Source organism: Bombina bombina, chromosome 1, assembly GCF_027579735.1.
Source record: "Bombina bombina isolate aBomBom1 chromosome 1, aBomBom1.pri, whole genome shotgun sequence".
Taxonomy (NCBI): domain Eukaryota; kingdom Metazoa; phylum Chordata; class Amphibia; order Anura; family Bombinatoridae; genus Bombina; species Bombina bombina.
Genome location: NC_069499.1, coordinates 1,489,159,773 through 1,489,183,385, shown reverse-complemented (window position 1 = coordinate 1,489,183,385; position 23,613 = coordinate 1,489,159,773). Strand labels below are relative to the sequence as shown.

At 38.2% G+C, this 23,613-nt stretch overlaps 1 protein-coding gene across 1 annotated transcript in view; it reads left to right on the top strand.

Moving 5' to 3' along the window:
* The window catches only part of COIL (coilin), a 109,039-nt gene that overhangs the window by 11,924 nt on the left and 73,502 nt on the right, over nt 1-23,613 (top strand). The window contains 4 exon segments of the mRNA XM_053721309.1: nt 10,038-10,430; nt 10,611-10,840; nt 11,235-11,422; nt 11,424-11,483. Of these exon segments, the coding sequence (XP_053577284.1) occupies nt 10,038-10,430; nt 10,611-10,840; nt 11,235-11,422; nt 11,424-11,483 (871 nt within the window).

Genomic DNA, 23,613 nt, shown 5'->3' with positions numbered 1-23,613 from the left:
TAAAGTTTGTGAAAAAGTGACCCTTTTTTTTATTTGATCGCATTTGGCGGTGAAATGGTGGCATGAAATATACCAAAATGGGAAAATCTGCATCCTTTGTCGATAAACGGAACCAATCCCTCATCTGCCTTAAGCATAGGTAAATGTCTGCGGATGATCTTACAAATGCTATTGTAGTCAGATGAATATTGGGTAACAAAGGTGACCCGGTCACTGATGGAATCAGTCCTTCTAGGTTTGTTGACCAACAGAGTTTTCCTATCCAAACAGTCCACTTCCTTTTTGGCCTTTTGAATGGCAGTGTTATTATAACCCCTACTCATGAGTCTATGGGTAAGATCTTCACTTTGTAAAACACAATCCTGTGTTTCAGAACAGTTTCTTTTTATTCTGATATATTGTCCCTTTACTATGGCATAGGGAACATTTAAGGGATGATTGCTTCTGCCATGCAGAAGAGTATTGCCTGATATAGGCTTTCTGAAAATTTGTGTTTTTATATTATTGGTGCCAGCCAAATTACTTAGCTGGACATCCAAAAAATTAATAGATGTTTTGTTTGTTTCAAAAGTAAACTTCAGGCCCCATTCATTTTCATTTAGATATCCAATGAAATCTTCAATGAGTGTAGGCTGGCCAGTCCAAATCAACAGCAAATCGTCAATGAAACGGTGGTAGCTTTTGATATACTGGAGAAAAGGATTCTGTTCCCCATATATCATGCTAAGTTCAAACCAACCCATTACCAAATTAGCATATGAGGGCGCAAATTTCACCCCCATTGCTGTACCTTGCAGTTGGAGATAAAAAGAATCATCAAACTTGAAATAATTGTGTGTCAATAAAAATTGTAACACATCTAAAATAAATTGAATAAATTCTTTGGTGTAGTTCATTTTATTCTCCAAATAGAATTTAACGGCAAGGATCCCCATAGTGTGGGGGATAGATGAGTATAAGGCTACAACGTCTACTGTTAGCCAGGAAAAGTCTTCCTGCCATATAAAGCCATCAAAGATTTGAAGTACGTGTTTAGTGTCTTTCAGAAAACTCGGTAAGGTGATAACAAGTGGCTGCAGTATGCTGTCCAGCCATTCTGATAGGGGTTCACAAAGTGAACCGATACCAGACACAATCGGTCTACCTTTTACATTCACAATGCTCTTATGCACCTTAGGCAAGACATGTATAATAGGGGTTATCTACAGACAAAAAAATCGAAGGTTTTGTCATCAATGTGGCCAAGCATATGGTCCATATATGAGGGTTTTTTTCATGCCCATAACATAATATTCTTTTCCCCCATTTTTTGCAACTAGGAATATCTTCCTGAGTAAACAAATAAATTAAAATAATATTCAATGTCACATTGTTTATTCACTCAAATTGTATTATCCCCCTGTATTTGTTTCTAACATTAATAGGATGATCTGTGTTATAACTGCATAGTTTCTCACCACCATAGGTCTTTTAGTACCAAACTATTAAAACAAACTAAGATGTATCAGGTTTCAGATTACTAAACATAAAAATATAGTTTTTAACAGTCCTGTGAGTGCTGTGATACAATCCATTTAATATCAATATGAGTCTGAGCTATATAAGTCTTTTAGTTTATCTTATCATGACCTATCATATGTTATTTTCATTCACTTATTTAGAAATATTAGTTTATGAAACAGAGTTCATCTCTATTTTGTTGCTTATAATAGTAATCATATAATAACACTTCATGTTGATGTACTTTGAATTGCACACAGGACCACATGTGTTTGTGTCTATATCTGAAAATTACTATTGCAACTTTATAATAATAATCATTTTTTCCTTTAGCCTCCTATGTTTCATTGATGAGAAATTGCAACCTGTCTGCATTTAATTTAAACTAGCCGTTACATATGGTTTATTTATTTTTATATAAGTATGAAGCATTTGTTGTCTGGAATTTACACGCCAATTACCTATGTTAATCCCATATAGGCTTGTAGCAATATGTGTTTATGCAACAGCTTTGTTAGCTAGGTTCTCCACAGTGTTTAAATAGATTAACGCTTGTTAATTGTTAAAACAATTAATGACAACCAATAGATACTCGCTACTGCTTTTTAAATACTGGCGGTTTTTCACTAAGAAATTTATGTCTATGAGTAAGGCCGTGGGCCGAAACATGTTAGACTTTTCGCTTTGAGTACTGTCAATACTTTTAAATTGACCAATAAATTGGACGTTTTGATTTTAAGACCCGCATTTGGCTTTTTTTCTTCTTCATTCATCTATCATCCCTTTTACAAAGCCAAGTCTATAAACAAACTTTTGATTCCTGGTAAAATTACCTGGGATTTCCATTTCGTCTCCCACGGACTTGGATTTCGAAGTTTCCTCAGAAGGATTGGTCCGAGCGGTGGAGCTACGTCATAGACGAGCACGGATTGGGCCGGTATCAACACAGGGGTTTGACACGAAGTGCAGCCACGCCAGAGAGCGGACGCAAGAGTGGATGTCCTAGAATTCACCGGTCTTCCAGAGGTGCAGCGGTGGCCGTGCCGTTTGGTCAAGTTACCGGGAGAATCATCTGCTAACCCCTCCATTTATTTGCTGCAAAGAATCCAGTGAGTACCTACCCCTGTTGATCCACATTGTCTTTCCATTCACTCCCCGAGCTCAGGCATACTTCACAGAGGTCTTCACAGTGACTGTTTGTCATGGCAGGAAACCGCAATACAGCCTTGATGTTTTCTCTTGCATTTTTTACCATTACAAGCGAAAGGGAAGCTTGTTTACATCTATGACTGTTTTTTGTGTTTTTTTGCACTTTTGTTCGTAGCAGCTGGGACTTTGGACTTATTGTTCGTTTTCTATATATATATTCACTCATATATATATTTTTTCAGTCCAGTGGTCCACAATCACAAAGGAGAACTTTAACTACGAACTGTTTTTTGCATCAATATGGTTATTTAGTTTTGACACCATCTACTTCTGCTTTTGCAACCATTTTTTAGGTTTTCCTATTATATTATATTGCATTTAAATTTATTGTCGTGACATTTTCTGTCATAGCTTCTCAATAAGTATATATATATTTTCTCTGTCATTTTCAAGATTATGATCAGTATTGAAATCTTTGTGTCTTTATCATCATGAAATGTACTTGTGCTTTACATATGCTTGAATAATTGTTTACAGACGTGCAGACAATACACAATTAATTGTACAATCATTCACAGACGTGCAGACAGCATGCAATTAATTGCATTGTTTAAATTAACCAATTCTGTCTGTTTGCTCTATGCCTTGGCTGAATAATTATTCAAAGTCCTAATAGATAGCACGCACTTGTTCTTATTGTTATAACAAAGTACTTAAGTGTACGCTCCAGCACGGTTGAACAATTGTTTCTAGTGCCCAGAAAGTAAGCACTTTTGCTTTTATCATTACGATACTTATATGTGCATTCTCTTATTCAGCATAGGTCCAGTGGCTTTTTTAAGTTTATGTATAGCAGTAAACATATACATACAGCAATACATTTACTCCCATCTGAACTGTCCCCTTCACACGTGGAAGGGACCATCAGTTTGTCTATAAGTGTCCAATTACTATTTTGAATCCAATTGTTGTTACCATTTTTTTATACATAAAAAACCTGTTCCCCTTCCATTTTTTGTGAAGTTTAACTTTCAAGTTTTCAAATATGGAAGCAGCAACGGGGTTTCAATATGGATCAACAGTTCTATTCTCTCACTACTATTGACAATTTAGACCAATTAGAAAAGATTTTGAAAATATTTTTTGTGAAAGTTATAGTTTAAACCCTCTAAGTGACAAGTTTCAGTCTATGGAAAAATTTAATGAAAAAGGAATTGAGATTGAAATGGTGATAAGTGGACCCTTGATCGGTACATTAGGCTACAAATGGTTCCTAGGGGCCTTAGAATTAAGAAATTACCTACTTTTTCAACAGAGGACCAGGAATTCATTAAAAAATAGAATGATTCTCTCTCTGACTGCTCTTTCAAATTGATGGGACTTATCATTGAATATAAAGATGTCCAGCTTCGCGCAGTCAGAGATCAAATCACTCTATTACAACAGGAATTAGACTTAAATACGCTAGAGAAAAACTACAAAGAATTAGACAACATTTTGAATGACAGTATAGCACAATTAAAAAAGAGTTTAATTCAATCCAAACATGAGAAGTATATGAGAGACCAAATAGATTATAGTCAAAATAAAGTTTACATTTGGCAAAGACAAAATAGAAATCGATCTAGAGATCGCAAACGTAGATGGAGGTTTAACAAAGTCAGTCAACATAAAAATAAGGACAAAGAAACTTGGAGTGGTTCAGATTCAGGTGAGGCTAGTAACTCAGATCACAGTAATCCAGATAATGAAGCCTACCAGGCCCAAGGGGCACAACCAAAATCTATATTAAATAATACTCAAAGATCAGACATCAAAAACTGTATCTTTAATTCAAAGGATGTTGACCAACCCCAATGCCAAACAAATATCAAATTGCATTAGAACAGACAGGTTCCCAGAAAGAACAAACCGACAGTAACATACTTGATCAGGTTTTTCAGATCACCCCAATGAACCATGCAAATCGAGGGCGAGGGGCAAATGCAAGGGGAAATCCAAATTTAAGACAACAACCCAGGTACACATTAAGGAGAGGGAGGGGCCAAAACAAATACCAAATTTGATAGAAGATACATGTATTTCAAATGAAAGAACATTTAATTAATAGATGAGTCTATTGACTCCACTTATGATGTTATTAATCTCACTGATTATAAATTAAATAAAGATGAAATTAAAGTACTTGGTTATGGACTAGGTTTTGTCCCTACTACTAGGTTTAATTTGTTTCAGACTTTGGTAGATATAAACAAATTTATCCGAGCACTCACCTTGAAAAAACATTTTTATTTGACCCAAGAAAGTGGTGATCAGATTGAAAATAGAATTGACCATTATGGTAGCTTGTCTGAAAATTCTTCAAACACTTTGAGTTTTGATTTTTCTGAAGTCAGGGATATCCAAACTCTTGTTTCATTGAACGAAGAGAATGTCAATCCTAATTTGGGTATATGTAATGCCCATATTGGGTTTAAACCTAAATCCACTTTTTACCCTTTACATACAAGGGGAGATACCCTGGTTTCTTTTCAAAAAAGAATAGAAAGGGACCTTGTTGATCTTGCAAAAAAACCTTTGAAAGGTAAACCCAATCTTTCCAAACAAGAGAGAATTGCCTTGACTTCATTGAAGTCAAATTTCAAACCTGGTGATAAAGAATGGCCGATAAAGGTGGGAGTGTTGTCATCTGGGACCTCAAATCCTACAAAGGAGAGATCATGAGGCAACTTAACAATCCTACTGATTACAAGGTTTTACCTTGTGACCCTGTACACAAATTTAAAAAAGACCTCATTTCCCTTTTAGATGATGGCCTTATGCTTGGCCACATTGATGACAAAACCTTCGATTTTTTTTTGTCTGTAGATAACCCCTATTATACATGTCTTGCCTAAGGTGCATAAGAGCATTGTGAATGTAAAAGGTAGACCGATTGTGTCTGGTATCGGTTCACTTTGTGAACCCCTATCAGAATGGCTGGACAGCATACTGCAGCCACTTGTTATCACTCTTACCGAGTTTTCTGAAAGACACTAAACACGTACTTCAAATCTTTGATGGCCTTTATATGGCAGGAAGACTTTTCCTGTGCTAACAGTAGATGTTGTAGCCTTATACTCATCTATCCCCCACACTATGGGGATCCTTGCCGTTAAATTCTATTGGAGAATAAAATGAACTACACCAAAGAATTTATTCAATTTATTTTAGATGTGTTACAATTTTTATTGACACACAATTATTTCAAGTTTGATGATTCATTTTATCTCCAACTGCAAGGTACAGCAATGGGGGCGAAATTTGCGCCCTCATATGGCTAAATTTGGTAATGGGTTGGTTTGAACTTAGCATGATATATGGGGAACAGAATCCTTTTCTCCAGTATATCAAAAGCTACCACCGTTTCATTGACGATTTGCTGTTGATTTGGACTGGCCAGCCTACACTCATTGAAGATTTCATTGGATATCTAAATGAAAATGAATGGGGCCTGAAGTTTACTTTTGAAACAAACAAAACATCTATTAATTTTTTGGATGTCAGCTAAGTAATTTGGCTGGCACCAATAATATAAAAACACAAATTTTCAGAAAGCCTATATCAGGCAATACTCTTCTGCATGGCAGAAGCAATCATCCCTTAAATGTTCCCTATGCCATAGTAAAGGGACAATATATCAGAATAAAAAGAAACTGTTCTGAAACACAGGATTGTGTTTTACAAAGTGAAGATCTTACCCATAGACTCATGAGTAGGGGTTATAATAACACTGCCATTCAAAAGGCCAAAAAGGAAGTGGACTGTTTGGATAGGAAAACTCTGTTGGTCAACAAACCTAGAAGGACTGATTCCATCAGTGACCCGGGTCACCTTTGTTACCCAATATTCATCTGACTACAATAGCATTTGTAAGATCATCCGCAGACATTTACCTATGCTTAAGGCAGATGAGGGATTGGTTCCGTTTATCGACAAAGGATGCAGATTTTCCTATAGGAAGGGATGCACTATAGGAAATATAATTTCCCCAAGTGCTTTATCCAAAGAAAAAAACCACTACAAGCTCGTGGTTACAATCCAGAGGCATGTATAAATGTAAGTACAGGCATGTATCCCTTGCAGCTTTATCCAGAAGGGAAACGTTTTCCTCCTCCTCAACCACTAACAAGTCATATACAGTGCAACGTTGCGTCAATTGCCGCACAAAATTTGCTGTATATATGATTTGGTGCACATGTACCCCCAAACAATATGTGGGATGTACCTCAAGGGAGGTAAGAGAACGCATACAACAACATTTATCTGATATTAAACGATCGGAGCCTGTGTCTGATATGGCTAAACATTTTATTCAGAAACATGCTTGTAGCAATACAACTTTCAGATGGATGGTCATTGACCATATACAAGTCCTTAACAGGGGTGGTGATCGCAACAAAGCCCTTTTAAAACAAGAGGCATTTTGGATCTTAACTTTGAAGTCACGTATCCCTTATGGGTATAATTCCATCAATGACATTATAAACTTTTGGGAGTAATCAACTGAGCACCCGATATTTTAGGGTCTAAACAATTCTTGACAACACCTACCTCATATTTGGTTGATCTTTTATAAATAGCGTACTCACCACTGTTACATGAACATGTATCCTTCCAATTACTTGTTTTGGAACAACTAATATGGTCCATATATGAGGGGGTTTTTTTCATGCCCATAACATAATATTCTTTTCCCCCATTTTTTGCAACTAGGAATATCTTCGCTGAAGTAAAACAAATAAATTAAAATAATCATCAATGTCACATTGTTTATTCACTCAAATGTATTATCCCCCTGTATTTGTTTCTAACATTAATAGGATGATCTGTGTTATACTGCATAGTTTCTCACCACCATAGGTCTTTTTAGTACCAAACTATTAAAACAAACTAAGATGTATCAGGTTTCAGATTACTAAACATAAAAATATAGTTTTTTAACCAGTCCTGTGAGTGCTGTGATACAATCCATTAATATCAATATGAGTCCTTGAGCTATATAAGTCTTTTAGTTTATCTTATCATGACCTATCATCTGTTATTTTCATTCACTTATTTAGAAATATTAGTTTATGAAACAGAGATTCATCTCTATTTTGTTTGCTTATAATAGTAATCATATATAACACTTCATGTTGATGTACTTTGAATAGCACACAGGACCACATGTGTTTGTGTCTATATCTGAAAATTACTATTGCAACTTTATAATAATAATCATTTTTTCCTTTAGCCTCCCCTATGTTTCATGGATGAGAAATTGCAACCTGTCTGCATTTAATTTAAACTAGCCAGTTACATATGGTTTATTTTTATATAAGTATGAAGCATTTGTTGTCTGGAATTTACCACGCCATTACCTATGTTAATCCATATAGGCTTGTAGCAATTATGTGTTTATGCAACAGCTTTGTTAGCTAGGTTCTCCACAGTGTTTTAAATAGATTAACGCTTGTTACTTGTTAAACAATTAATGACAACCAATAGATACTCACTACTGCTTTTAAATACTGGCGGTTTTCACTAAGAAATTTATGTCTGATGAGTAAGGGCCGTGGGCCGAAACATGTTAGACCTTTTCGCTTTGAGTACTGTCAATACTTTTAAATTGACCAATAAATTAGACGTTTGATTTTAAGACCGCATTTGGCTTTTTTCTTTCTTCACACATATATATATATTATTTATTATTTTTACAGCAGTAGCCATATCCCATTGTAAAGGACTTCTAAGCAACAAATCAGTATGTCTGTCCCGGGACAGCGGAAGGAGCGAGCTTACGTGCTTAAGGAAGTTTACAATGAAATCTCATGAGATCACAGTAAGAGTTCATGACCTCAGCATTGTTGATGCTCGTTGGCTGCAGTTCATTTCTTCATTTTTTTTTTTATTTTTTTTTTCCTGCAGCTGGGCAAAAGCTGAAGTATAACTTTTTACACAGAACTTACTCTGCTGAGCTGAGGAAATTGTGAGGTGAAATATCTTTTTTTACATAGAGATTCTCAGGTGATATTTTCCTGTCAGGTTTTTACAGTTATACTGCATCAGTTTCAAGTGATTTAGCATATGCGTATTATGTCCCTTTAACTTTGCAGCACTGCTCCACATTAGGCTGTTCTTTTCAAACAGAGCTGTGCTCTGGCTGCATTGTGCACGTTTTTCTTAACACAGTGCTTTCAGAGCAAAGCGCTGTTTGAAGTGAACAGTCAAATATGCAGTAGAGCTGCAAAGCAGCAGTGTATTAATTGTTGACTGGCTTTCAGGGATTTTTCCAAACCCGCCCCCCTAGCCTTTTCCCAGTCTGCAAAGCTGTTTTTTTTTTTAATGTAAGATGTTAGTATGAGCAATGCACCTTTTTTAATACTACACTTCTATGTTAGACAAAGAGAAAAGGAAACAAATTTATTCAAGGGACATTTTACAATTTTTTTTTTGTCTGCAGCTAATTTGCAATGCAATTTTCAACTACTGCACTATATTATAAAACTTTAAAAAAAAGCTTTATTCTCCAGTTAAAGGGACATAATACTCATATGCTAAATCACTTGAAACTGATGCAGTATAACTGTAAAAAGCTGACAGGAAAATATCCTGAGCATCTCTATGTAAAAAAGGAAGATATTTTACCTCACAATCTCCTCAGCTCACCAGAGTAAGTTCTGTGTAAAAAGTTAAACCTTCAGCTTTTGCCCAGCTGCAGGTTTAAAAAAAAATAAATAAAAAAATTAAGAATATGAACAGCAGCCAATCAGCTTCAGCAGTGCTGAGGTTCATGAACTCTTTTTACTGTGATCTCATGAGATTTCACTTAACTCTCATGAGATTTCATTGTAAACTTCCTTTCACTGAATAGGGAATAAAATGAGTGTGCACGAAAGCTCGCTCCTTCCGCTGTCCCGGGAACGGACATACTGATTTGCTGCTTAGAAGTCCTTTACAAAGGGATGTGGCTACTCGAGAAACTTTTGAGGTAATATATCTTTCTTTTTTACATAGAGATGTTCAGGTGATATTTTCTCGTCGGCTTTTTACAGATGTACTGCATCACTTTCAAGTGGTTCAACATTTGGGTATTATGGCCCTTTAACGAACACATTGCAATTGTACTGGTGCTTTAGTGTAACTGCCTAATTTAAAATTGAATTTTATTTAGAAATGACCTGCAGAAACATTTTCACTAAAAAAATCTCATCGCAGAAAGTGAAAAAAAGTTCTACCTCTGGGGGTAAAATTTATATTTCACATTTCTTAAACAATAACTTTGTTTAACTATTTACTCCATATGACCTGTAAATGAAAGACTAAGAATGCTCCTCTTTTAATATGACTATTTTTTTCCTTTTTAGAGTTAAATGGGATGAAGTTTACCCAGAAGATGAATTTGAAACAAACAATATTCTCTCTCCACCTAAAAAATCCAAGAAGAGGCACCGAAAAAAATCTAGCGAAGAAACTGAAGACTCAGAGATAAAACCTAAAAAACAGAAAACGGACTACTCAGAAGAATGCTTGAATTCATCCAGTGATCACATAGTAAATAAAAGGAGGAAGAATAAAAAGAAAAGAAAAAAAGAGAGATGCTTATTGGATAGCTGTGTTGAGAATGAGATTCACAGAAAGAGTATAAAAGGGATGCTGGATGAGGAAGATGAAACAAAAAAAAGCAAGAAACTCACTATTTCTGAGGAACAACCTGCAGGAAAATGCTCAAGGAAGAGTCTTACGTTGGGAGCATCCGAAAACTAATTCAAATCTTAAGCTAAAAAGACAAGAAAGGAAAGTAGTTCTTCAGACAGTAGTGAGTAGGCCACTGCTGTACACACAACTCAGTTAAAAGCTTCTCCTGCGTTAACAAAAATACAGACTAATCTAATCAGACTATCTAATATGTCAGTCAAAAAGACTTTAAATTCTGCTAGCCCTGTCAGTAGCAAAAGAAAAGAATCCTCTTCATCAAGTTTAGACTCTAGTGAAGAAGATGATGTCAATAAAGTGAAGAAGAAAAATGTGGCAGCTGATGGTCTATGCTCACCAAATGTTGTGAAAAAAGTTCAGGATGAAGATGTTAACAAGGAACTTGAAGTAGGGATCCATAAGGAACAAAATTCATTTAAGCAATCAAAAAAAGCCTACTACTATAAGTGCAAAGGTGACAAAAAAGCACGTTAAGCACCAGTAGTTCTACTTCTGAAAGTGATCATGAGTCCACCACTGTACATAAAAAGTTATCAAACGTAACTTCTGCAGCAGCAAAAAAAGCCAGATAAAAGGTTCATCTTCTCTTCCAACCACAAACCATGCAGCCAAAGCCTGACAAAAGGAAAAACAAAGAGTCGTCTTCTTCTTCTTGTTCATACTCTAGTGAAGAAACAGTCAAAATGTCAATACATCAAAGAGCAGATTTATTGGAGACAGTTTGAATTCTGTGGTGTCCCCAACGAAAAATCAGTCAGATAGCTCTGACTCTGACACTTTAGTGATTAAAAAGTCATCTGCATCTTCGTTTGTTTCAGGTTTGGTACCCAGATCCTGCAGCCAATGAGGAAACCAAGCTGCATCTGATGGTGTACAGGGACCATCTCTTGACCCCATAGTCTGGGGACGAGGTGTAGGAAGGGGACGTGGGAGAGGCGACAACTCTCCTTGGAGGGGACGCGGATTTAGAGGAAGAGGAGATGGCAAAAACCCAGGGAGAAGGAGGGGTGAAAACCCTCTGCTTTCCTACAACACAAGAGATACAAAAGGAACAGCAGCTGAATGAATCAGCAACAAACAAATCTGTTATAATCGAGGTGAGGTGCTCACCTCTTAGGAATACCTAGAGCAGGAAACAAACAAATGGTTGCGATACTTTAAAGTTGTCAGTAGCATAACACTTTATGAATGTATACATACATTGATCATGTCTTTGTAGTTTATGGTCCATTAGTGATCCTTTAGCCCGGCCACCCCATTGCTGTTCCTACTAGAGGGATGCAATACTGCCTACAAAAAGGTATGCCACACGCCCCCTCTTCCCTCCTGCATAACTCGTTCATGAGCTTTGCTATCTGCCCAGCATCCTTACCCTTTTACAACTAAAATATTGTTTCTGACAAAGGGTTTTGAGTCTTGTCTCACAAATTTCACTCACTGTACATTGCTTTAAGTAAACCATGAATCGCATTTGTGATCAGTTGTTTGTTTTAGTGTGTTTATGGCTCTGTCAGTGGTGAGTGGGTCTTTTTTTGGGGAAGCCTAGGACAGAGCACAGCAGGAATGCACTTCCCAATATTATCTATGGCAGGGATTACCAACTGGCAGCACATGCAGCCCTCTGCACTAGTTCAGACCTTACTGGTACTAACAATCCAGATGAGAAGGAGGCGCCATAGAGTCCTGCTATAAAGTGCGGATAAATGAACCAAATCAAAACAAGTGCAGAAAATCTCAGGTACAGAGACCCAAATGGGTAAGCGGGCAGCTCTCTCCAATCACATAGATACGTGAAGATATAAAACCAATCTCTGTCTAGAAGACAAAAAAAGAGGCGCTTCCTTGTAAATATCAGCTGGATACAAGCCAAATAATAGGCTGAATAACATATACTCACAAAATGAGCAGCACCCCAGTTGTGCTATCAGAGGCAGACCCCTGGAGTCTCACAGCGTTCCAGTTCGCTGACACTGGGCCTCAGAAGATCCGGACACAGCACGCTTCCGAATAGAACAGCAGTGGCACAGCTCAATCCTAGAAGACCTCACCCAACACCTGACACCAATGTCGGCTTGGCAAGCGATGAGTGGTAGTTGATAAAGATCAAACGGTGCAAAGTGATAGGTAAAAAGCACACTTTAATAAAAATTAAATAAGACAATGTAGCACTCAAAAGTGCATTAGTGTGATACGCTTTGCGTTTCTCGGTCCAGTGACCGTTTCATCAGGCATACATACCTATCACTTCGCTAATGATTTAAACTTACCAAGGACAAATCCTAATGCTATGATTTTCTTACGTCATGCCATGGGCATCAGGTTCGCTCCTAGTTTTGCCAACCTCTACATGGGTTGTTTTGAAGATTTATTTATATATATATATATAATTTCAAACTAGAAGCAGAACCTGGTGTTCTATGGCAGGTATATCGATGACTTGATATTCATATGGCAAGGCAGTGAAATTTTAGCCAAAACATTTATTGAACACTTGAACAATAATACGTTAAGGCTATCCTTCACATCAAATATCCAATAATAGAGCATAAATATCCTAGATGTTACGCTCTCATGGGATAAAGAGGGAAACTTTGTATCCTCCACATATTTTAAACAGGTAGATAGCAACAATTTTCTTGATTACTACAGTAACCATCTCCTAAGCTGGAAAACTGACTTCCTTTACAGTCAATTGTGGAGAATTCGCCAAAATTGTACAACTATACAATCTTTTGATGAACAAAGTAAGATTTTAAAGAAAAGGTTTAAAAATAAAGGATACCCATTGGAAATAATAGAAAGTGGCTGTCAGAGAGCTAGAGATCTTGATCGCACATTGATGTTTGAAAAAAGAAGTAAAAAAATTGAGGTAGACGATAAGAAACATTGTTCCAGCTTTAACACTGAATACAATTCTAATCATAAAGCAATAAAAAGAATAATAGACAAACATAGGCCTCTACTTCTTTAAGACCCAATCCTTAAGAATACTATTAATCACATTTCACATTCAGAAGAGCACCCACTATAAAACAAAATTAGCAACTAGTCCTTTTTTCCAAACGCATTTCTAATAATAAAAACATCTCCAAGACTGCTAATATGGGCAATAATGGGGCATTCAAGTGTAATCATCATAGATGCCATATGTGTAATTATATCACACATAAAGCACAGTATATCAGATAGACGGTGACAGGAATTTTTTTTGGGACATATAACTTGCAATAATAGCTTTGTAATTTATGTGTTAACCTGCGAATGTGGGGACGCACTACGAGGAAAATAAGAAGGTGGAGCGAGCATTTTAGAAACATAAATATTAGGACTCTCAAACATAGTGTTTCCCGACATCATGTTTGCCACCATGGCAATAAAAAGTGTAAAATGTCCCTAACCCCTTTGGAAACAATCCCATTGAAGATCGGCACCAATAGGGTGTCTCGTTTGAAACAGAGGGAAACATTTTGGATTTACAAGTTTGGGTCCTTTAATATATATATATATATATATATATATATATATATATATATATATATATGTGTGTGTGTATATATATATATATATATATATATATATATATATATATATATATATATATATATATATATATATATATATATATATATATATATATATATATATATATATATATATATATATATAGCAAAACAGGAAACAGCACTCTCTGGACTTAAGTAAAAAACAAGTAGTTTATTCAGCACTGAATAAACTACTTGTTTTTTACTTAAGTCCAGAGAGTGCTGTTTCCTGTTTTGCTACATTTCAACTACTCTAGCACCCTGGCCCTTGGAGAACTGTTTGTGAGAGTGCAACTGACTCTTTTTGCATATATATATATATATATATATATATATATATATATATATATATATATATATATATATATATATATATATATATATATATTATATAATATTATATATATATATATATATTAATATAATATAATATATATATATATATATATATATATATACACACACACTATATACTTTTGTTTTATATAGTCTATTTTGACATAGACTGTTTAACACATCATCTTTTTATTCTTTGTTGTTTTATATAGTCTATTTTGTCATATAATTTTTAATTTTAGATTCACCACCTAGTTTACACTAATAGAATCATGCACTCATAATTTCTTCATTTTATATATGACAAGCATATTATACTCGCACCAGGATTCCTATTGCGTTTATTTAGGTTTGGAATCGCAATAGTAGCACTAGTATTTACACATATTTATCTTCACAATATTTTATAGGATATTTATCTTTTTTAGTTTCAATCTTGGATAAGTTATTCCATTTATACACATTTGGATGATATATATTTATATTTCTACTATATCCTGAGCATCTTTATACAGAGCGATTTGGGATTATTGGGCTTATCATAGATATGATGGTTTTACCTGATAGGAATGTGATTTGCTTCATCCACATTGCGGTCCGTTATTGCTTTTTATTAGGAATGCATATTGTATGGTATATGCTTTTATGCGGTGTACACCAATTTATACTATATTATGATATATAACACGTACAGTTCCAGTTTGGGGTTTTCTTATATATGTAAAGACTTATGCAAATATGTGTTAAGATTTAGCCAACTAATGTGTAAACTTCCTTTATTATGTCATTTTAGGTTGAGCACACAGGTACTGATTATAGAGTTACTTACTTTTATATCTTATGACATGAGAAAATCATGGCATTATGATTAGTTTAAATCATTAGCAAAGTTATAGGTATGTATGCCTGTTGAAACGGTCAGTGGACCGAGAAACGCGTAGCGTATCACACTAATGCACTTTTGAGTGCTACATTGGTTTATTTAATTGTTATTAAAGTGTGTTTTTTTACCTATCACTTTGCACCGTTTAATCTTTATCAACTACTGCTCATCGCTCGCCAAGCCGACATTGGTGTCAGGTGTTGGGTGACGTTTTCTAGGGTCGAATTGTGCTGCTGCTGTTCTATTCAGAAGCGTGCTGTGTCTGGATCTTCTGAGCCCCGGTGTCAGCGAGCTGGAGTGCTGTGAGACTCCAGTCTGCCTCTGATAGCACAACTGGGTGCTGCTCATTTTGTGAGTATATAGCTATTCAGCCTATTATTGGCTTGTATCCAGCTGATATACACAAGGAAGCGCCTCGCCTTCTTTTGTCTTATAGACGGAGATAGTTTTTTTTTCACCTCTGCACTAGTTTTTGCAGTTCCAGGAAAGAGGTAGAACTGAGAATGTGTGCTATAGGTTTTGTGGTCCCAGGTAAAAGCAGAACTAAAAATATGTGATTTTTTTTTGCTATTGCATTATTACATTAAGGCTATATATCTGATTTAAAAGGGAGATTTTTTTTTTACAAAAATCTCAGCTTTAAGGGTTATATTTGCCGTAATCTGAGCCTCCCTGTGAGATCTCGCTATTTTGGCTTCTATGGCTGTCTGTGTCATAGCTTTTGTGTGTCCCTGTGACAGCTAAGAGGCTAAACCAAGAATGAAGGTACACGCCCTTTATTGCCTTATTTAGTTCTCCTAGGACTATACTTATAACCAAACTCTATCTATGCATATGGGCATGGAACCATCAGGTGTGTAAGTTTACACAGAGGACTCAGACTGCAGACCCTTTCTCTTAGTCCCTACAGCTCCATGGTAATATTTGTTCTGCTAATTGTATGTAATGTATATAGTGTTTACTTCCCTTAAATTAAAGCATAGCTAATTTCTATCTATACTTCTAACACCTATAATAAGTACACAAACTGTGTGGCTATAGAATCAAGTTTAATATTTATATTGCTCCAATAATAATCTATGTTTTTGTATATTCCCCACCCATCAACACACTCTGGTATCTGTAGTTATGCCCTGAGTGTTTCAGTACGAGAATATTAGGAAAAAGTGCTAGAGGAGGCTGGCCCTATACTAGTGCTATTATGATATGTCCTCCCTCCTCATAATTTTGTATATGAGCTATTTAACACCGGCTGTCAGGGTTGCTACCATAGATTTCTAGATTCTCTCATGCAGGGTGCAGCAATGGCCTTCTTTAGCAAGCTTGTTCCAATATATCTTCTTATATTATCCAGGGGCCCATAAAACTTTCAAATAGATATGGCGTTCTGATGACTAATTTTCTTGCCATCCACTAACATATCACCCCCCCCCCCCCACTATATAAACCGTCCTATACCAGGCAGGGTTAAATACGCGGTTTGACTCGTCTTTACCGCACACCTAACCTCCCTTTTCCTTCTGGTTAAGTGTGATCAGCTCCACGGTGTCATCATTACTTCTGGGATATTACTTCCTCCCCAACAGGAAGTGCAAGAGGATTCACCCAGCAGAGCTGCTATAGCTCCTCCCCCCTACGTCACTCCCAGTCATTCTCTTGCACCCAACGACTAGATAGGATGTGTGAGAGGACTATGGTGATTATACTTAGTTTTATATCTTCAATCAAAAGTTTATTATTTTTATAATAGCACCGGAGTGTGTTATTACCTCTCTGGCAGAGTTTGAAGAAGAATCTACCAGAGTTTTTACTATGATTTTAGCCGGAGTAGTTAAGATCATATTGCTGTTTCTCGGCCATCTGAGGAGAGGTAAACTTCAGATCAGGGGACAGCGGGCAGATTAATCTGCAAAGAGGTATGTAGCAGCTTTTATTTTTCTGACAATGGAATTGATGAGAAAATCCTGCCATACCGATATATGTCATGTATGTATATTTTACACTTCAGTATTCTGGGGAATGGTACTTCACTGGAATTACACTGTGTACATAAAACTTTAGCCTATTTTGCAGGGACTAGCAACAGGCTTTTTAATAACTCTTAATTTATGTTAAACGTTTTTGCTGGAATGTAAAATCGTTTTCATTTTCTGAGGTACTGAGTGAATAAATGTTTGGGCACTATTTTTCCACTTGGCAGTTGCTTGATCTAATTTCTGACAGTTTCTGATCTCTCTCACTGTTGTGTGTGAGGGGGAGGGGCCGTTTTTTGGCGCTTTTGCTACGCATCAAAAAAATTTCAGTCAGCAGCTCTTTGTATTTCCTGCATGATCCGGTTCATCTCTACAGAACTCAGGGGTCTTCAAAAACTTGTTTTGAGGGAGGTAATTCTCACAGCAGAGCTGTGAGATTGTAGTTGACTGTGATAAAAAACGTTTATTCTGTAATTTTTTTCTGCTATCAGAGTTAGTTGTCTTTGCTATGGAACAAACCTTTGCTAAAGTTGTGTTGTTTACAAGGATTGATGCTATAACTGTTTCAGTTTATTATTTTCTACTGTCATAAATCTCTGTGCTTCTTATAGGCACAGTACGTTTTTCATAATATTTTACTAGAATTGTATTCCAAGTTGCAAGTTTATTTGCTAGTGTGTTAAACATGTCTGATTCAGAGGAAGATACCTGTGTTATTTGTTCCAATGCCAAAGTGGAGCCCAATAGAAATTTTATGTACTAACTGTATTGATGCTACTTTAAATAAAAGTCAATCTGTACAAATTGAACAAATTTCACCAAACAGCGAGGGGAGAGTTATGCGACTAACTCTCCTCACGTGTCAGTACCTGCATCTCCCGCTCGGGAGGTGCGCGATATTGTGGCGCCCAGTACATCTGGGCGGCCATTACAGATAACATTACAAGATAGGGCTACTGTTATGACTGAAGTTTTGGCTAAATTACCAGAACTAAGAGGCAAGCGTGATCACTCTGGGGTGAGAACAGAGTGCGCTGATAATACTAGGCCATGTCAGATACTGCGTCACAGCTTGCAGAACATGAGGACGGAGAGCTTCTGTCTGCGGCTGACGGTTCTGATCCAAACAGATTGGATTCAGATATTTCAAATTTTAAATTTAAGCTGGAGAACCTCCGTGTATTACTAGGGGAGGTGTTAGCGGCTCTGAATGATTGTAACACAGTTGCAATACCAGAGAAAAATGTGTAGGTTGGATAAATATTTTGCGGTACCAACGAGTACCGACGTTTTTCCTATACCTAAAAGACTAACTGAAATTATTACTAAAGAGTGGGATAGACCGGTGTGCCGTTCTCACCCCCTCCGATATTTAGAAAAATGTTCTCAATAGACGCCACCACACGGGACTTATGGCAGACGGTCCTAAGGTGGAGGGAGCAGTTTCTACTTTAGCTAAGCGTACCACTATCCCGGTGGAGGATAGCTGTGCCTTTTCAGATCCAATGGATAAAAAGTTAGAGGGTTACCTTAAGAAAATGTTTGTTCAACAAGGTTTTATATTGCAACCCCTTGCATGCATTGCGCCGGTCACGGCTGCGGCGGCATTCTGGTTTGAGTCGCTGGAAGAGACCATTAATTCAGCTACTCTGGATGACATTACGGACAAGCTTAGAGTCCTTAAACTAGCTAATTCATTCATTTCGGAGGCCGTAGTACATTTAACTAAACTTACGGCTAAGAATTCAGGATTCGCCATTCAGGCACGCAGAGCACTGTGGCTAAAATCCTGGTCAGCTGATGTTACTTCTAAGTCTAAATTACTTAATATACCTTTTAAAGGGCAGACCTTATTTGGGCCTGGTTTGAAAGAAATTATCGCTGACATTACAGGAGGTAAAGGCCACGCCCTGCCTCAAGACAGGGCCAAACCTAAGGCCAGACAGTCTAATTTTCGTTCCTTTCGGAATTTCAAAGCAGGAGCAGCATCAACTTCCTCTGCTCCAAAACAATAAGGATCTGTTGCTCGCTACAGACAAGGCTGGAGACCTAACCAGTCTTGGAACAAAGGCAAGCAGGCCAGGAAACCTGCTGCTGCCCCTAAAACAGCATGAATTGAGGGCCCCCGATCCGGGATCGGATCTAGTGGGGGGCAGACTTTCTCTCTTCGCCCAGGCTTGGGCAAGAGATGTCCAGGATCCCTGGGCGCTAGAGATAATATCTCAGGGATACCTTCTGGACTTCAAATACTCTCCTCCAAGAGAGAGATTTCATCTGTCAAGGTTGTCAACAAACCAAACAAAGAAAGAGGCGTTTCTACGCTGCGTACAAGAGCTTTTGTTAATGGGAGTAATCCATCCAGTTCCACGGTCGGAACAGGGACAAGGGTTTTACTCAAATCTGTTTGTGGTTCCCAAAAAAGAGGGAACTTTCAGACCAATCCTGGACTTAAAAATCCTAACAAATTCCTAAGAGTTCCATCGTTCAAGATGGAGACTATTCGGACAATTTTACCCATGATCCAAAAGGGTCAGTACATGACCACAGTGGATTTAAAGGATGCTTACCTTCACATACCGATTCACAAAGATCATTACCGGTACCTAAGGTTTGCCTTCCTAGACAGGCATTACCAGTTTGTGGCTCTTCCATTCGGATTGGCTACAGCTCCAAGAATCTTCACAAAGGTTCTGGGTGCTCTTCTGGCGGTACTAAGACCGCGGGGAATCTCGGTAGCTCCGTACCTAGACGACATTCTGATACAAGCTTCAAGCTTTCAAACTGCCAAGTCTCAATACAGAGTTAGTACTGGCATTTCTAAGGTCACATGGATGGAAGGTGAACGAAAAGAAAAGTTCACTCGTTCCACTCACAAGAGTTCCCTTCCTGGGGACTCTTATAGATTCTGTAGAAATGAAGATTTACCTGACAGAGGACAGGCTAACAAGACTTCAAAGTGCTTGCCGCACCCTTCATTCCATTCAACACCGTCAGTGGCTCAATGCATGGAGGTAATCGGCTTGATGGTAGCGGCAATGGACATAGTACCCTTTGCACGCTTACACCTCAGACCACTGCAACTGTGCATGCTAAGTCAGTGGAATGGGGATTACTCAGACTTGTCCCCTTCTCTGAATCTGGATCAAGAGACCAGAAATTCTCTTCTATGGTGGCTTTCTCGGCCACATCTGTCCAGGGGGATGCCATTCAGCAGACCAGACTGGACAATTGTAACAACAGACGCCAGCCTTCTAGGTTGGGGTGCCGTCTGGAATTCTCTGAAGGCTCAGGGACAATGGAGTCAGGAGGAGAGTCTCCTACCAATAAACATTCTGGAATTGAGAGCAGTCTCAATGCCCTCCTGGCTTGGCCCCAGTTGACAACTCGGGGGTTCATCAGGTTTCAGTCGGACAACATCACGACTGTAGCTTACATCAACCATCAGGGAGGGACAAGAAGCTCCCTAGCAATGATGGAAGTAACAAAGATAATTCGCTGGGCAGAGTTTCACTCTTGCCACCTGTCAGCAATCCACATCCCGGGAGTGGAGAACTGGGAGGCGGATTTCTTAAGTCGTCAGGACTTTTCATCCGGGGGAGTGGGAACTTCATCCGGAGGTCTTTGCCCAAATACTTCATCAGTGGGGCAAACCAGAGATAGATCTCATGGCGTCTCGACAGAACGCCAAGCTTCCTCGTTACGGGTCCAGATCCAGGGATCCAGGAGCAGTCCTGATAGATGCCCTGACAGCACCTTGGGACTTCAGGATGGCTTACGTGTTTCCACCCTTCCCGATGCTTCCTCGATTGATTGCCAGAATCAAACAGGAGAGAGCATCAGTTATTCTAATAGCACCTGCATGGCCACGCAGGACTTGGTATGCAGACCTGGTGGACATGTCATCCTGTCCACCTTGGTCTCTACCTCTGAAACAGGACCTTCTGATACAGGGTCCTTTCAAACATCAAAATCTAACTTCTCTGAAGCTGACTGCTTGGAAATTGAACGCTTGATTTTATCAAAACGTGGTTTTTCTGAGTCAGTTATTGATACCCTAATACAGGCTAGGAAGCCTGTTACCAGAAGGATTTACCATAAGATATGGCATAAATACATATATTGGTGCGAATCCAAAGGTTACTCTTGGAGTAAGGTTAGGATTCCTAGGATATTGTCCTTTCTTCAAGAAGGTTTAGAAAAGGGTTTATCTGCTAGTTCATTAAAGGGACAGATCTCAGCTCTGTCCATTCTGTTGCACAAACGTCTGTCAGAAGTTCCAGACGTTCAGGCTTTGGCCAGGATTAAGCCTGTGTTTAAAACTGTTGCTCCGCCATGGAGTTTAAACCTTGTTCTTAACGTTTTACAAGGCGTTCCGTTTGAACCCCTTCATTCCATTGATATAAAGTTGTTATCTTGGAAAGTTCTATTTTTAATGGCTATTTCCTCGGCTCGAAGAGTCTCTGAGTTATCAGCCTTACATTGTGATTCTCCTTATTTGATTTTTCATTCGGATAAGGTAGTTCTGCGTACTAAACCTGGGTTCTTACCTAAGGTAGTCACTAACAGGAATATCAATCAAGAGATTGTTGTTCCTTCTTTGTGTCCAAATCCTTTTTCGAAGAAGGAACGTCTTCTGCACAATCTGGATGTAGTTCGTGCCCTAAAGTTTTACTTACAGGCAACTAAGGAATTTCGACAAACGTCTTCCCTGTTTGTCGTTTACTCTGGTCAGAGGAGAGGTCAAAAGGCTTCTGCTACCTCTCTTTCTTTCTGGCTTCGTAGCATAATTCGTTTAGCCTATGAGACTGCTGGACAGCAGCCTCCTGAAAGAATTACAGCTCATTCTACTAGAGCTGTGGCTTCCACTTGGGCCTTTAAGAATGAGGCCTCTGTTGAACAGATTTGCAAGGCTGCAACTTGGTCTTCGCTTCATACTTTTTCCAAATTTTACAAATTTGACACTTTTGCTTCCTCGGAGGCTATTTTTGGGAGAAAGGTTCTTCAGGCAGTGGTTCCTTCTGTATAAAGAGCCTGCCTATCCCTCCCGTCATCAGTGTACTTTTGCTTTGGTATTGGTATCCCAGAAGTAATGATGACCCGTGGACTGATCACACTTAACAGAAGAAAACATAATTTATGCTTACCTGATAAATTCCTTTCTTCTGTAGTGTGATTAGTCCACGGCCCGCCCTATTTTTTAAGGCAGGTAAATATTTTTTAAATTATACTCCAGTCACCACTTCACCCTTGGCTTCTCCTTTCTCGTTGGTCCTTGGTCGAATGACTGGGAGTGACGTAGGGGGGAGGAGCTATATGCAGCTCTGCTGGGTGAATCCTCTTGCACTTCCTTTTGGGGAGGAGTAATATCCCAGAAGTAATGATGACCCGTGGACTGATCACACTACAGAAGAAAGGAATTTATCAGGTAAGCATAAATTATGTTTTTTATAAGCATATCTTGTAGAACAACATAACATTTATTAGCTGAATGTTAAATTTTGAAAAAAGAGGTTCTAACTCTAATACATACTGCAAAATTTAAAAAAACAAACAAAAAACAAATAAGCCTTCTGAAGGGGAGAACAAAAAATAGAGGGTATCATGCAACATTACCTAAATCTGGCCCTGTGGCACTTTTTATCTATACATGCAGGGGTGGACTGACCCATCTGGCACTCGGTCACCAACAAGGGTTGGCAGTCTGAAGGGGGGCCCACAGCCCATCCTTCCCATTTAATCGCTATCTCTTCATAAGAATTCTGGGGCGCACAGCAGCAGGATTTTTTTTTTTTTTTTTGATGCTCGTAAGTGAGGACATTGGTTACCTGGACTTGTGCTGTATGTTTGCTTTTGCTGGTTCTAGCTGCTGTGGCTATATACTGCTGCTGCATGATTTTGCTTCTACTTTGCTGTCCATCAGCCTCACACTCTCAATGTACACAGCTTCAACGATGCACTAAGCTTTGAATTATGGAGAGACATAAGATTGAGTTTGATGGACATTTAATAGGAAGCAGAATCTTGCAGCAGCAGAATAGAGCCACAGCGGCTAGAAGTAGACAGTGGCGTTGTTGGGGGTGCACTCACTGCAAGAGTTGGAGAGTAGCGCACAGAGACAGAGCAGTGGAGCAATACGTGGCGGTAGAACCTGGGGAAGACTTGGATCCCTGCAGGAAAATGCAGACAGGATGAGCAGGCCTTTGCCACTGTCCTGGGTTCCTGCATGGTATGAATCCAGCCTCTGTTTAATAACCTTTATTCTTTCATCACAGGGTCCATAGGAACAAACAGTTACAACAATGTGACTAAGTAGGCCCGGATTGTTGTAGCTGGTTGTTCCTATGGACCCTGCAATGAAACAATAAAGGTCTTTTTAGACAGAGGCTGGACTCTATTTGTGTGTTTGCTCCTTGGAGAAGCTTTGGCAGTCTGATTCCGTGCCCAGCATTGTGAATATGCTGTTTTCCACAGTGTTGCAAAAATTCCTGCCTGG